The sequence below is a fragment of the Macrosteles quadrilineatus genome, unplaced genomic scaffold, assembly GCF_028750875.1.
Source record: "Macrosteles quadrilineatus isolate MER2022 unplaced genomic scaffold, UCM_ALF_1.0 Scaffold_15__1_contigs__length_3749704, whole genome shotgun sequence".
NCBI classification, from domain to species: domain Eukaryota; kingdom Metazoa; phylum Arthropoda; class Insecta; order Hemiptera; family Cicadellidae; genus Macrosteles; species Macrosteles quadrilineatus.
This window is the reverse complement of record NW_026542608.1, coordinates 1,372,665-1,390,187: the sequence shown is the minus strand read 5'-3', so window position 1 is coordinate 1,390,187 and position 17,523 is coordinate 1,372,665. Positions and strand designations below refer to the sequence as shown.

General features: G+C 33.8%; 1 protein-coding gene across 1 annotated transcript in view; it reads left to right on the top strand.

The window, feature by feature from the left end:
• Positions 1-17,045, top strand: part of LOC129005077 (uncharacterized) — a 189,426-nt gene extending 172,381 nt beyond the window's left edge. The window contains exons 7-8 of the mRNA XM_054433869.1: positions 16,714-16,824; positions 16,932-17,045. Coding sequence (XP_054289844.1) covers positions 16,714-16,824; positions 16,932-17,045 — 225 coding nt within the window. The remainder of the gene's footprint in view (positions 1-16,713; positions 16,825-16,931) is intronic.
• Positions 17,046-17,523: the final 478 nt, after the last annotated feature.

Genomic DNA, 17,523 nt, shown 5'->3' with positions numbered 1-17,523 from the left:
AGTAATATGTTACGAGAAAATGGATTCAAACCCATAAACAGATCATATTTGTAAATTACTTTTGCATGACCCTTGGAACTATATAATTAAGCAATTTAAAATACTAAAAATATTTAAACTTTAACATTATACTTCATTGCTTTATTCAGCTGCAAAGGAAGACTACAAATGGACTTTGGAAGCTATTTGGCTCAAACATTTGATGGACAAAGATTTGTCAACGACGATTTGTTTGGAACTAACAAGACGGATTAGATATAAGTCCGATAGCAACAAGTACCACCATCTTTGGCAAAGCTTTGGTGGAGCTTTGATCCACCATGACACCGAAAATATTTGGCCACTTTGGCATAAATTCAACTTCTTTGGATGAATCAATATAATTATATTATTATAATTTTGTTTGTAGATAAATGGGCGTTCCTTTTTCCGTTACCAAATTAAATTTCATATTAAATAAAGAACGGCAGAAATGTTATGAATTTCCAACATTTTGACTTATAATGTTATAATATGATGACCTGCAATTCATTACTCACATGAATACCACTTTCACTGTACCACGTTCATCACAGTTGTACAGTGATATAGTAGTGACGTTAACCACGTAACATTGAATATTTTCCTCTCGTTTTAGAACTAAATCGATTAAATAAGTTGAACTATATGAAGTATTGGCATATTTTGAACGACTTCTAAAAAAAGATAAAAACTTTAAAATTTACTTATTTTTCATGCCTTTACTTACAATTGTGGATAATTATAGGGATGCACTGTGGATGCGATGCTACCTGGTGTGGATTAACGTCCGCACTAGTGAGTACTACGACTATCCGCAGTACTATCCTAATAATTAGACAAATTCGTTAATTACGAGGAAAAAATGTGGTTCGGATTCCACAATAAACTGTAGGTCCCTTAGTTGCCATTATTTGTATGGGCTATTAATTAACAGCTGTGTCTAAGGCCTCTCGCCCACTATACGATTTCGGTCGTACGACACTATGTCGTACGATATTCTTATCATATGTGTGGTCCTCGCCCACTTTACGACACTTTGTCGGATAAATGGCCAGTTGCTCGGTAACCCTGGAAGAGTGAGGTGTGGGTGTGTTACGCAATATCTTAAAACAGAGGTTCCGTATCAAATAGTAAAACAATGATTCCGTTACGTGTTGTTGCAATGTGGCTGCTGTGGCGATAGTGGCCAATGTAGGCCTACAGCATTAAAGAAACATTTATTTTTATGTGTAAATTATTTTTTAAGTTAATGTATTTAAAGAAATTTTCAAATTATATTAGTCCATGCATTTTACAAGTTTTTTAAATTTACCATAACTATCATAGGGTTTTGGGATAGTCGGGTAAAAAGTATGTATGTTAAATTGTTTTGGATTAGTTTTTAAATAGATTTAATTTTATCAATATAATCTACAAAAAATTATATTTATAGGTTTTAGTGAAACGTTTTACACGATATAATTAATAATTAAGATTATACAATAATAAATAATAGCCAAACTAGCATTTTTTCAATAATTATTTTGGTATATTTACTCATAAGTGATGCAATATTTAAACATAATATAAAGAAAAATATAAACAAATTGTAAAAATAAATAGGAAGATCAAAATTACGCAAAATAATGGTTGAAAAATAAGACCAAGTGATATATCAAACATTATAATAAAAAAGTATGAATGAATTGTAAAAAATATTTATTCACGATAAGAAATACGCAAAGTGATATAACAACTATAATAATGACTAAGTATGAGTTAATTGCAAAAAGTATAGGCCTACAGTATATAAGACTACTGGGGAGAACGCACGACATACGATTAAAATCGTATAGTGGGCGAGCGCCCTTTTGATTGTGTACGCCACTGCGAGTAAAACAGTCGTGCGACAGTCGTGTATCACAGTGGCAGTGGACGACTGCTTCACGACAGTTTGTCGTAGTCGTGAGATTATCGTATAGTGGGCGAGCTTTCATAAGATCCAATGGTTCACTGTGGAAATGTTGTCGTTCCGACACAGTGTCGTACGACCGAAATCGTATAGTGGGCGAGGGGCCGGAACATGTCTAGTCACTAACAAGACTACAAGATCGCGCCACTCATCCTACACTCATCCTTCACTCATATTTGGGTTAAAATACGCACATAGTGGCGTCCCCATCTTAAATAATTGATAATTGATTGATTGATTGATAATTTTTAAATAGCTAATTTTGGTTATAAGCCTGTACTTTATTGATCGTAGCAGGTAATCTACCTCAATTTGATCACATGCTGCATCACTTGAGTATAGTAGTTTTGGACAATTGTAAGTAATTAATTCCTCTTGTATGGTGTATTCATGTAGAACGAACCTAATCAATTGTTATCACATCGTTAAACATTCATTAACTTCTAAGTAAAAAAAGGGTAAAGGCTTCTTTCATTTCAAGTAAAAGGTACAGCTACCATTCTATCGATAGTAATCTAGAAACATCAATGCGCATGATCGCAATAACAAACTTTTTCTGATTAACTACACCACATATGTATCGTTCATTGTTGATACAAAATTATATTGATTGATACATCTGGAACTAACCGCTGGTTTTAAATTTCAAAAGTGGCATGGATTTCAAGGACGTAATGAATTTGAAATGCACATTAACCTGCAAAGCGATAGCTGATTAATCAGAGACGAACGTCAAGAAAATCAAGCAGACGTTGGATTCAAAGCTATTCATAATTCAGCAGGGGATCTTTGTCAAAGTTGAAGTGAAGATTGCATTACCATTCACTAAAAAATAAATTTCACAACTCGAACCTCAATACATTTGTAACCCTGGTGTTTCCCTTAATTTTGTATTTACTTTTTAGATCTGCGACCCCATGTGCATCTCTGTACTTGGACTTCGATTTTAAATGCTAACATTAGAAAGAAAGTCTACGTTTAATTATTATCTTCCTATTTTGTCAGCGTACAACTTATACTCAACTCGATTTGCATGTGTACTATATAATGATTGAGATGACAAAATGACTTCGGAATTTACAGTATATTTATAAACGACAACCCCCTTATTTATTAACTCCGTTTTCACTAAGCTAAGCTGATTATAAAATGTCTAAGTCCATAGGTGTCTACAAATATAATATCAAAACAATATTTTATAAACTAACTACAAAATATATAGTTTTTTAATCAGTGAAAGGATAAAAACTGCTTTAGGCATTTTAATAAAATTACTAAGCCATTTGACATTAACTATTCGGTAGCAGATCATTGTTGAGCCAAACGTATGATTGAAAAATAATGATTGAAATAATTTAACTGGAATTCCTTTTGAGGATATTTGTTTCTACGGATAGAAATACGTTATGTGTTTCTATCCACGGAGTTTATTTTCTTTTTCCTTTGAGTAGGCCTTTGTCAAAAATGTTGAGGTGACGGTAACATGACACTTGAAAACTCCTTCCTTGTACGATAAGTTAACATGTGCTGTTATCGTTTTAATCGGGCCGTGACGGAATTGTCTTACCTTAGGGAGGAAATAAAACCCTGTATGCATTACAACCGTTTTAATTTATGCTTATGTTGTTTAGTCTTGTTATAGCTATTCTGTAATCAAGTAGAGTGGTGTTGTGTAATATGGCAATATTTTATATTAAATAATTTTCTATACATATCCTTTGTTAAAAATTTGATATTTCAGATCATCCACCTAAGTGTAAAAATCTGTAAGAGTGTGTACACAGTCTGAAATCAAACCCGAAGTAACTCTGTGATTACAAAAGTTTTGGTCAAACGGTCGCTGAAAACCAAAACTTCTGTAAGAGGATTAAGTCTAGATCCCGTTGTTTTGTTGTTTATGTTTATTGAAAGGTGCCATATTAAGTATATCCTTTTAACTTTCAATAAATAAGATCTGTTACCAATATATTTTATTTAAGCACAGGCTGTACATTTCTCAAAATATACGTGTTTTCAACGCGTCTAATCAACATAGAACACAGAACCAGTTTACCATTGTAATTGATAAATGTATGCTTATTGATGATCCTTAATAGTAGGCTAGTTTTCTACAGTTGCAACAACCATACCAAATCACGATGATACCCGCTCTGATATACAACAACGTGAAAGTTCTTAGCTACAAATAGCAGGAGTTTGTGTAACCATGTTTTTCGAACAAGGACAAGGTAATCAAAGGTCTTGTACATATGTTGTATAGTAGGCCATCCACAGTATCATAGTAAATTACAAAATACAGTGCAGAGGGAAAAACGTCAGTTGTAACTGTTACACTGAAGATCACTCTATACATTGTAGTAAAGGGTAGCACTGCAGAGTGTAGGAAGCTAAGTGTCTGTGGCAATTGGATCAATGTATCTAAAAAATTAAAATGCAATGGGAAGGGAAAGGAACAAGTCTACGACGTAACAAGTGGTGAAGGAAGTAGTAAAGGCGAGCGGTGTGGAGTGTGGGAGCCATTTGTGGCAGTTTAATTAATGTATCTGCAATACTTAAACGGTATGAAAAGGGAACGAAACAGATCCGACTTAGGAAATGGTGAAGGAAGTAGTTAAGGCTGGCAGTGTGGAGTGTGAGAACTGTTTGTGCCAATTAGAATAATGTATCTGCAATCCTAAAATGCTATGGGAAGGGGGGAACAGGTCCACGACGTAAACAGTAGTGAAGGAAGTAGTAAAGGTGAGCAGTGTGGAGTATGGGAGCCATTTGTGGCAGTTGAATAATTTATGTATCTGCAATAGTTAAATGCTATGAGAAGGGAAGGAAACAGGTCCACGACGCACGGAGTCGTGGAGGAAGTAGTAAAGGCTAGCATTGCAGAGTGTGGGAACTGTTTGTGGCAATTAGATGTACCTATAATCCTAAAACGCTATGGGAAGGGAGGGATACAGGTCCACGACGTAGGAAGGGGTGAAGTAAGTAGTAACGACGAGCAGTGTGGAGTGTGGGAATGGATTAATGTATCAGCAATACTACTCTCAGAGTAAATTAATGATTTTCCCTGAGCAAAGCTTGTTCCCAAGGTACTTTAGTTAAATCGTCAAGGTAAAATGGTATTTTCATCGAATTCGTTTTTTTTTTAACAATTTAGAATGAATATCATACCTTATACACTTTATAAGGTCATGCACATTCTGACTCATAAGTAAATTTGTTTATCTTATTCTTATAATTTTGTGTATTTTCTTCATTTTAACAAGGTCGTACTAAATTGTGTAAAGCTGCATATTTAAAAAATAAAAACCAGACCATATTAAATAAATGGGACACTCGGGAAGAGACAGAAGGCGCTCGCCTCGCATCAACGGTCTCCGGCTTTAAACCAAATCCCCGTGGAAATACACTGCTGCCGCTACCCCACATCGGCTCTTAAGCGTTTTTTCTTCTAAATGTGTTAGTTTCAATACTTATTTTTCATTTGGCCACTAAACTTATGATTTCAGGATTTGTTTGTTAGGATGCTTGAAGAAAAAAACAATTATAACTATGCACCTTCAATGTACGGAATTCTAAATTGTGAACAGAAATATAAGACGATGTACCAACAAAATGTATGTAGGCCAAGATCGTTTCCAACCAGAGATATCATTCGTTATTGGACCATTAATTTGATAATGATGCTATCTAAAAAAAAAAAAGTTTACGTAAGCAACTTGACCGACAGTGGGTTTTACGGTTCCCTTACAAGAACCCGTTAAGAACAATAATGTGGAAAACAAACACAAAATAAATACCCCCGCCGCAGCAAACCTGCCGACTAAGCGAATTTCCATTTGTCTGAATTGATTTTCAGTTAAATATATTTTAATAACATTAGGTTTAACGAGTACCTAGGTTTGCTGCTACAAGGAAACTAATAAAGTGTGTTTTTGAGTAAAATATTGATAGCTAAGTACAAAATAAATAAATTTGCCAAGTTTGATCAAAATATATCCATAAACAAGCAAACTACAACATTTGACAATATTCTCCATAAGAATAACATAGGAATTTGAAATTTACAATTTTTTAAATTTTCTCCGTTACTAATAATTGAGCAAAAATACTTTTATATACTAAATTATTTGTTTTTTTAAGCTCTTTAAAAAGGTCTAAAGAGAAATCGGGAAATTTTGTGTTTTGAGGGTCAAAAGTGAGAAAAACCAATTTTTACCCCATAAAACCCCCCGTAAAGCCCCGTTCCCATGGTCCGATCGTGCTGGTTCGCGAACTCATTCAAGTTTATCCCGCTTTACACCTTTAAACCAAATTTCATCAAAATCTGACAAAAATTACTCAAGTTATCGCGTTCACGGACGTATATATATATAAGTCTATATATATATATATATATATATATATATATATATATATATATATACATATATAAAAATTTGAACGAATAGTGTTTTTGGCCTCTGGGGACATCAAAATGAAAAAGTAAATCGGTCCCGGCTCTAGGTCTTACCGTGCCACCTACGGTAATAGCTACTTCCCTATAGGGAAATTCGCTAAAAAGCTGTATAAAGAGTTTAAATGTGAGGCTAAGTGATTTAAAAAAATAAAAATATTAACAGCAAAAACATGCTGTTTTGTTTCAGCATGTAAGTGAATTAATTAATTAATGGGCTTTTTGATATACCAAAATTTCTTTGTGCTTTGGTTATAAATCACTCCTTAATTTTATATTTTCATTTTAACTTATGAATTAGGAAAGAATGTAGAAGAAAATATGTCAGTACAACTAAATACAACAGTAACGTATAATAGTCACAAGGATCAAATGCGAGCCCTGTATTCTACTTAAGATTCCTTTCTGCTGTTAGAAGCCTAATGAATCACATAACATACGACACCCAGTTAACACAACCCTGGGGTCACATTAGTTACACTCCAAACCTTACTGCAATGCATTATCAAATGTTCAACTCCCCTTGAATTACATTTGTTACCTTAGTTCACAAAGTATACACTAAAACACCTTTACGACTAACTCTATCGAAGGAAATAATCCTTTCTTATGTATATGAGTGGTGTTTTTGTACGTAACACTAAGCGTAATAATGTATATACATTTATAAATGTTATTTCCTCCCCAGATGCGGCCATTCCGTCACGGAACGTTTAAACGTTAACAGCTCACGTTAACTTATCGTACAAGGAAAACGTTTCTCAAGTGTCATGTTACCGCCACCTCGACATTCTTAGAAATACTCAACGAAAAAGAAAATCTACTGCGTGAACGTGTGTATTTGCAGACAGAAGCGAGTTAAATATTTCTGCCTGTACAAATATCTTGCGTCATAAAGAATTACGAAAATGAATACACTTGCTGTTAAATACATTTTAATCAAACAATTCTATGAAAGTAAATAGTTACTTTTTTAAATCAGACTGCTGTCAGGTATGTATGAAAATAATATGTAGCCTGTAACAGCTCATAATTTTTCCCCTTTTATGTCAAGATCGTATTTTTGATTGATTTGTACCTCGTAGCTTGCTCATAAAAGTGTAGTATACATAATTGAAACTTGATAGTCAAAGTTTGTTTCAATTGGTGTATTTTTTTCTTCAAATTAAATATTTACCGGGCAATGTGGTTCTATTAAAAAAGATGCGTGAATGAATAAAACAAATCAATATTTTAAATTCATGTAATCTAAAAAAAACTGTTTATACTAAGCATATCTTGATTCACGAATAATTATAAGTTTTCTACTTTCCTGCCATAAATCACAAGTTTTGCCATTTGAATAATTTCATTACCTTATTGATATAATAATAATTTCCATCAGTTTTGTTTACTATTTGCAACCAAAGTTAGTCAATTACTTCCATGAATAGTTAATTATTTTCATGGATTTTGATAGGAATAGAACTTACAAAAATCACGATGACAACGAAATAACGCTTTCAACAAAACTATGATGAGGTTTACCTAAAAAATCATTCCATATAAAAAACTAATGATAAATTCAATAGTGTTCATGGTACAATCCCAAGATGAAAATACGTAGGTTAATGTGTTGCCAACAATATAGGTTAATCGATGTAGAGCGTACTACCAAAGAACCTTGATTAAACGCATAAGCCAATGTATTATATACTTGTCTATTACACGAGGTCAATTTACTTGATAGGTTATCTCATCTATTGGCTGTGTACACAAGCTCTGCCGGTCTCAGATCACCAACCTTATGGTTAATAATGGCCAACAATATCAGTACACGATTACTTATAGATTTACATTCTTCTCATATATTCAGTTTATTGTATGATGTTCAGTTATATGTGTAACAGTAAAGCTTAGTTCTTTTGACATTGTGAGTATAGAGTCTTTGCAGCTAGATCACTGCGGGAATGTAAACTTGTTTATAATTGTTCACAATGAGGAACAAGATTACAAATTCCAACAGGTCATATTTGCTAGGGTTTATATTTTGTATTATTATGTCGGATAAGGATACATTAGTGGCGTTCTTTCAACTAAATTATAATGTTTAAAACTATACAGAGTACAAGATGAATATTCTTCTAAAGCTAAGAAATTTAAAAAGCCAAGTTCAAACGCAAACGAATGTACGATTATATTGCTTATAATCTGGCTAATCTTATTAACAATAATAGATTTTTCTCGTGCTGAGTGTGTGGTAAAACTTTATATCATTTAATTTTGTGCACATAAGATTTTGAAAAAGTGTGATAATGGACACGATTCAAATTCAGGGGGTGATAAGAATGTTGCTTGCTTAGTGTTTATCCTTTGATACATAACTATTTTACAATAAATCCGCGGAATCTTAATTAAAATGAAATAATATTCAGTAAAAAGATGCATAGATCAGAAGTAGTCTATATTTTTAGGTCCATACAGCAGTTAGTTTATTTTAAATTTTGGTATGAAATTATATTGTTTCTTAAGCAGAAGTCCTAAATAAGTTAGACATTAGTGAGTATTTTATAATATCTATTAAAATATTATTTTAACAATGTTAAGTAACTTCCCAAACACAATTAATCGATAAGCCTACTGTTTTTTTTTATTTTTTTATATACATTAACATTTTGCGAAGAAAGAATGTATGATATTATAGCCATAATGTTTCTTCCAAATTGGTCATTTAATGAATATATTTTTACTGTTTGCAAACTAAAACATTAGTCATTAAAATGTACTTTGCAAAATTGAAACACACATATAATGGTGCAAAATCACTATTGATGCGGCTATCGTCATATCGTTCGTTGCAAAGAGGATTGTTACCACCAACAATACCGCTAATGGAACTTAGTGTAGTCGATTTCGGACTGTTTAACTTTCATCTCTATTTAAATTTTCCCGGTAGTGAGGGCTGCTAAATTAACCAGAACATGTAATTAATTTATATGTTTGTACTCTGTGGGCCGTTGTTTTCTCACTTTTACTGTAATTTGAGCAGTCGTAGGTATATAAATACACTAACTATACAATACATTTATAAGTTGTAATGTAATAACTTTGGACACAACTAGAGTTATATACAGGGTGAGTTTTAATTGTCCCCCCCCCCCAACTTTTTTCTACATTTTTTCAAATATCAATCCCAGACCACTTCCAAACATTGTTGGGTAGTAAGTACTTCATTTTGACAAGGTGGCCATTTCCGGCCGCCATCTTGGATCCGCCATATTGGATGCAAAATTTTTTTTTCAAATGTAAAGGTGGGGTTGTGACCCATTATTTCGAACTAAATTTTTACCCTGATTACAATGCCGCAAACCGTTTAAAAAAATCTTGATTCATTCTAAAGTTATGAGGGCTTTTTAAAACTTTATTTTTAGCCCATTTTAACATTGTGCATTTACAAACTAAGACCATAATCTCAAAATAGTGCTAGATAAAGATAAGTATACACTACCAGTAATTGTCGACCTATTTTCACTTGGTTATGACTGATGTATTTTTTTCGGCCGCCATCTTGGATCCGCCATTTTGAAATGTGATAAATTATTTTAAATATGAAGGGGGTGTTGTGACCCATCATTTCGAACTTCTTTTTTAAGCTGAAGACAATGCCGCAATCCATTTTTTGTTATCAAGTTTTATTTATGAAATATTGAAATTTTTTTGTTAAAAATGTCAATATTTCAAAATCAAAAAATGAAAATGAAAAACGGATCATGGAATTAAGTTCAGCTTAAAAAAGTAGTTCGAAATGATGGGTCACAACGCCCCCTTCATATTTAAAATAATTTATCACATTTCAAAATGGCGGATCCAAGATGGCGGCCGAAAAAAATACATCAGTCATAACCAAGTGAAAATAGGTCAACAATTAATGGTAGTGTATACTTATCTTTATCTAGCACTATTTTGAGATTATGGTCTTAGTTTGTAAATGCACAATGTTAAAATGGGCTAAAAATAAAGTTTTAAAAAGCCCTCATAACTTTAGAATGAATCAAGATTTTTTTAAACGGTTTGCGGCATTGTAATCAGGGTAAAAATTTAGTTCGAAATAATGGGTCACAACCCCACCTTTACATTTGAAAAAAAATTTTGCATCCAATATGGCGGATCCAAGATGGCGGCCGGAAATGGCCACCTTGTCAAAATGAAGTACTTACTACCCAACAATGTTTGGAAGTGGTCTGGGATTGATATTTGAAAAATGTAGAAAAAAGTTGGGGGGGGGGACAATTAAAACTCACCCTGTATATCGTGCACCAAACACTATCCTAATTTATAACCCAATTTAATCACCATACTTTCCAAAGGGATTATCTAAGCGTCAAAATAGTTGTAACTTGAAGAACAGGACTTAGTAAAAATTCGAATGACTTGTTAAAAAACCTGTAAAATTCGCAGTAATTAAATAATGCAACCTCAGGGTTTTTAGGTTCGTGCTTGGAACTCTCTTTTATTACCAATTTCCTTGCTAATAGCCTATTTTAATTTGAAACTTTTTTTTTATGATAATAAAGTTAGCCTTTGATTTCTTTTTTTACTAAATAATTTTATATAGAATTTGGATAAGATTGTTCTAAAACAAAAGTCTTTACTTGAATCAAGAATATAGATTTTAACAGCTAGGAGGCTACTCGATCCACCTCAGAATTAGGCTAATGTTCTCAAATTGTCCAACACTTAAATAGAATTGTCTGTAATAATAAGATGGAGATTACCAAATTTCTTCCAAGTTTCCACATTTCTTCTTGTTTAAACTATTTGAAATAATTAGACTATTGGTTTAGCTTTTCACTTTTTACTAGAAAATATTATAATATAAAAATCATACAAACTAGTTTTTACACTTTCATCAGGCTAGTTCATGATAGAAGAAACAATCCAGTTGTTACCTAACACATGTTTTTCAGCAACAATGTATTCAGGTCTTCTATATCTTGATGTTCACTGTTCACATTTTAGTCACTCAGGCCAATTAATATTATATAAAATTTAATTTGGGTAAATTACTTTTTGAGATTTGGTTTAGATATATATAATTATTTTTACTTTAGCTTGTGTTTGAAATAGATTTTAAACATAGTATATTTTAAATAGGTTTTTGGGCTTAATTGACTGGTAATAGGCTATTTATATATTATTTAACTATACTAAATTTTATGAACTGTTGCAATATCCCCGCAGAAACTGAATATTACATGTAATATGAGGTTTCGATACACAGTGAAATAAATTTTGGTTTGAAATGTGAACATTTAATAAAATAAGACTTAACTATTAATGAAGAACGATAGGTGGAACATGGTTATTTAAATACAAATACTTAATCAACACAATTATTGAATAATGAACAATATAACAACAAAATTATAACAATTAATAACATTAAAGATATGAGAAAGGAAGTACTATTGTTTATGTATTGGGGACAATGGGGAATATGAATTTCTCATCACTATTATTATAGTTCATATGAGTTATTATTCCTTAACATCTTTTCTCACATCACACTTTTCTTAATTAAGTTAATATTACACTGCAGAGCGTCTATTTTATGTTTTTTTAATTTATATATTTCTTCTGGTATGTAATTCACTTTGTGGAGTGTCTATATTATTTACATTTAACTATTTACATGGGTTTATGGTCTCTCTACACATACTTTTCATTTAATTTTCTTCAATTTAAAATTTTCTTTAAATATAGGCCTACTATTATTTTTCATTCACATACTTTTGATTATTAAACTTGTATCTTCGGCTGAGGAAGAATATATCTTTTTAGTGCTGAAATGTCGTATGGTCCAAATGTCTTCTTATCATCTAGAGTGCTTACATAAGTTGAATGCCCTAAAATTGTACTGATCTTGAATGCGCCTTCGTAGACTTCCTGTATTTTTTCTCATATTTAAGTTAGGAGTGTAATTAATATAATGTAGATTGTTGTTTGTTTTCATATCATTATTAATACTGTACTATCATAATTATCTTCATAATATTTATCATCATTATTTTCGTTCTCAATGCTTCGCCTTGGGCTTTGCTCAAATACAAAATTGCAGTTTATACCTTCACCAGATACCTCTCCGAACTTCAAAGTAATATTATTATCTTTAATCTTCAATTTAATAACTTTTTCTTTAAAATTCATTTCAAACTGCCATATATTTAATACATCATTCCCAATTATTAAATTCCTAACTAAGTTTGGTATGAGTAAAACTTGTAGTTGAGTTTCTTCATTTTCTATCATTACAGGTAACATTATGATTTTAGTTATGCGCTTAGATCGATCTCCCGTAGCCGTTTTAATATGTGTATTTGTAATTGGCAATTCTTCAAAATGACCTATGTGGTGTTTATTTTCTAGGAACCATTTTTCCGATATACATGATACATTAGAGCCGGTGTCAATTAGGGCATTTATCTTCAATTTATTAATTTTAACACTAATTTCTGGAAAATCAATTTGTTTAATCTCGTGGGAATCATTAATTGATTCATCTTCTTCACTTAATAAAAATTCTCTGTCACAACAGATAACATCAGTTTCATAACAATTATTTATTTCATTATATACATTTGGCCTTATTTTTCCGAGGGGATTTTCTTGCACTGAAGAGACAATTAAGGGAATATTATTTTGAGGGGAAGTAGTGTGTAGGCCATTTTTGCTCTCAGTGCTCTTTAGTTTAAATCCGACTTATGTAGTTGGTCGGTTTTATCGATTATGGTGGTACAGACCTGTCGTTGTTCTGGGGTCATATAATTGGGTTCAGTTCGGTTTCCGTTCGTAGTGGGATAATTATTTGAATTTTGTGGAAATCTGCCTTGTGGGTAAGGGAACCAGTTTTGTTGGTTTGGCCGGTTGTTGTATTGTTGGTTGTGGTTATATGGTCGATTGTTTTGTTGATAATTCATGTCATATCTTGGTTGGTATGCATTTTGGTTGATGTTATTAGTGTGGTCAGGATATCTGTTTTGTGGTTGTGTGTTATAGTTGGGCCTTGGTTCATTTCGGTTTGTCGCTGGTGTATTGTGTGATGGGGGATGGTTTTGTTTGTTCCGGCGATTTCCGTCTTTTATATCTTCACGCTGGAGGATCGATTCAAATGCAAATATTGTGTTGGCATTCTGTACTATGCGAGCATCTTGAATTAGTTCACTGAAGTGATCGCTTAGCAATGTAATAATTTCTTCATCAGTCAAAGGTGGGGACATTGATTTCAACGTTATGACTCTCTCTATAAAGTATTCTGAGCGGGTCAGTTTTCCTCCAGGACGGTACCTCTCGGTTTCCAATCTATGTCGAATTCCACGCTGTACTGATTGGCTCCAAAATTTCATGAGAAACATGCTCTCAAACTCATCCCATGTATTAATATTACTTTTGATAAGATAAAACCATCGTGAAGCGCACCCTTCTAAACTCATCTCTATCGTATCAATTAAGAATTCTTTAGGGTCGGTTGTGGGACTCTGGCGAACCAAATTGCGACAGTAATATTTTTGTAGTTTGTTTAAGAACTCTTTGGGGTTGTGTGCTTGTCCAGTGAATTTAGGTACGTTATTTGAGTCAACGTTAGTTCCGCTACCACAAGATACATAAATGTTAGGGGTGAATGTACTCTGTTTAACAGTGGCTTCGTTTTGTAGAGATTCAATCTTGTTATGATGTTCACTTAGTGTTATTTTCATATTTTCTATTAATTCAATGTTTTGTTCAACTCTGTCTTGATTTGCTTTAATATGTGGTTCTAGTTGTTCTTGAATCCGTTGAGTATTTTCACTTACTGTGTGTCTGAGTTGTTTATGTTGTGTTTCATATGTTTCCTGAATTTGACTTTGAATATTATTTAAATTAGTATTCATAGTCTGGCTCATCTCTTCCCTAATAATTTTATTTTGGGTATGGACTAAGCTATTTACTTCAGTTTTATGGGCATTTAGATCTGCTTTCAGGTCCATTTTTAGATTATAGGAGCTTTCAGCAATTTGGGTAGCTAATTTAGATTCAATTGATTTCATTTCCTCTGATTGTTTTTGTTGATTTTCCTTCACATAGTTTAATTCCAATTGTAGTTTATTTTGTGATTCAGTGATTGATTCAATTTTAGTGTCAAGGATTTTATAGTGGGTCTTTATTTCATCTTTAATGCTGGTTTCCAACGATATCATTTTATTATCCAAAGATTGGAATAGCGTTTGAATTTGGGTCATAAAGTCGGGTTTCGGGTCGGGTAGTTGAGTGACGGTGCTTGCTGTAGCATGTTGAGAAGCTCGCTGTGATTGATCGTCATGAAACTGTGTTGTGATTGGCTGTTGTGTTTCTGTTGCCGTCGTAAGGAACGTAGACCTATCAGCTGTCATATTCATTCCTATCATTCCTTGTTCATCGTTCACCGGGACGTTGGCTTGGTCAGTAAAATTTGTTTGCTTTGAGGTTAGGGCTACAATTTCTGATGACTCGGAATCGTGGAATGATCGCTCGTCCAAGGATTTGTCCTCTAAGTGTGTTTGTTGTGATGATGTTTCAGGGCTTTTCGCTGTTAGAGTGCATGATTCATCTTCACTAATATCGCTGGTGTTAGTGTTTGTGTGAATTTCAATGTTGTTGTCTTCTTGATTATTATCGTCACTATCCCCGCTATTTTCGACTAGTTTCCTAGAGGGTTTAGGGTTTGGGCGTAAATTGTATTGACTCGTCATCTTGAATATCTTTAACTAACAGGTGACTGATAGGCTAATTATGAAAGGGGAAACAGGTGGGGAATCTTAACTTAGGTACCTTTATAATAGTACAACACTCTTATAGGCTATTCTTAGTTTAACCTAAAAATTGCTATTTCAAACACATAAGCTAGGCCTACTTGTATTATTAGCAAGGTTTGGTCAATAAGAGAGCCCCACTTGTTGCGGCGCCAATTGCAACCTCAGGGTTTTTAGGTTCGTGCTTGGAACTCTCTTTTATTACCAATTTCCTTGCTAATAGCCTATTTTAATTTGAAACTTTTTTTTATGATAATAAAGTTAGCCTTTGATTTCTTTTTTTACTAAATAATTTTATATAGAATTTGGATAAGATTGTTCTAAAACAAAAGTCTTTACTTGAATCAAGAATATAGATTTTAACAGCTAGGAGGCTACTCGATCCACCTCAGAATTAGGCTAATGTTCTCAAATTGTCCAACACTTAAATAGAATTGTCTGTAATAATAAGATGGAGATTACCAAATTTCTTCCAAGTTTCCACATTTCTTCTTGTTTAAACTATTTGAAATAATTAGACTATTGGTTTAGCTTTTCACTTTTTACTAGAAAATATTATAATATAAAAATCATACAAACTAGTTTTTACACTTTCATCAGGCTAGTTCATGATAGAAGAAACAATCCAGTTGTTACCTAACACATGTTTTTCAGCAACAATGTATTCAGGTCTTCTATATCTTGATGTTCACTGTTCACATTTTAGTCACTCAGGCCAATTAATATTATATAAAATTTAATTTGGGTAAATTACTTTTTGAGATTTGGTTTAGATATATATAATTATTTTTACTTTAGCTTGTGTTTGAAATAGATTTTAAACATAGTATATTTTAAATAGGTTTTTGGGCTTAATTGACTGGTAATAGGCTATTTATATATTATTTAACTATACTAAATTTTATGAACTGTTGCAATAAATCTCGCAAAAACCTAAAACTAAGAACCCCCCACTTCCAAAATACTTAATTGATCTCAATTTTGTAAAGTAGGATGATTAATTTAAATTAGTAATTCAAGTTTCGGACGAATATCTTAACAGCTAAAAACGTCATACTCAGTTTGTAAGCAATTATAACCGGATTTCATGAGTAAAACTGTATACACATGACATTATTAAGGCATGAGACATTAAGGCTGGAGAGACGTCTGCTGAATGGTATTGGTCACCACTAACGTAACTATGTACATATGGTTACAGAACCGTCTGGGTAACAAATGTCTACACCTGGCTGTGTGTCAGGAGAACGTCCCGTGGGAGTGTGTTCTGGATCTGCTGGAGCATGGAGCCAGGATAGCGGTGGCCAACAAGGCTGGAGTGACGCCTGCTGAATGGTATTGGTCACCTCTAACGTAGCTATGTACATTTCAGCAGGCGTAAAACTGTATACACATGACATTATTAAGGCATGAGACATTAAGGCTGGAGAGACGTCTGCTGAATGGTATTGGCCACCACTAACGTAACTATGTACATATGGTTACAGGACCGTCTGGGTAACACGGCTCTACACCTGGCTGTGTGTCAGGAGAACGTCCCGTGGGAGTGTGATCTGGATCTGCTGGAGCATGGAGCTAGGATAGCGGTGGCTAACAAGGCTGGAGAGACGTCTGCTGAATGGTATTGGTCACCGCTAACGTAACTATGTACATATGGTTACAGAACCGTCTGGGTAACAAATGACTATACCTGGCTGTGTGTCAGGAGAACGTCCCGTGGGAGTGTGTTCTGGATCTGCTGGAGCATGGAGCTAGGATAGCGGTGGCCATCAAAGCTGGAGTGACGCCTGCTGAATGGCACTGGCCACCACTAACGTAACTATGTACATATGGTTACAGGACCGTCTGGGTAACACGACTCTACACCTGGCTGTGTGTCAGGAGAACGTCCCGTGGGAGTGTGATCTGGATCTGCTGGAGCAAAGAGCTAGGATAGCGGTGGCCATCAAAGCTGGAGTGACGCCTGCTGAATGGCACTGGCCACCACTAACGTAACTATGTACATATGGTTACAGGACCGTCTGGGTAACACGACTCTACACCTGGCTGTGTGTCAGGAGAACGTCCCGTGGGAGTGTGTTCTGGACCTGCTGGAGCATGGAGCCAGGATAGCGGTGGCCATCAAAGCTGGAGTGACGCCTGCTGAATGGCACTGGCCACCACTAACGTAACTATGTACATATGGTTACAGAACCGTCTGGGTAACACGACTCTACACCTGGCTGTGTGTCAGGAGAACGTCCCGTGGGAGTGTGATCTGGATCTGCTGGAGCAAAGAGCTAGGATAGCGGTGGCCA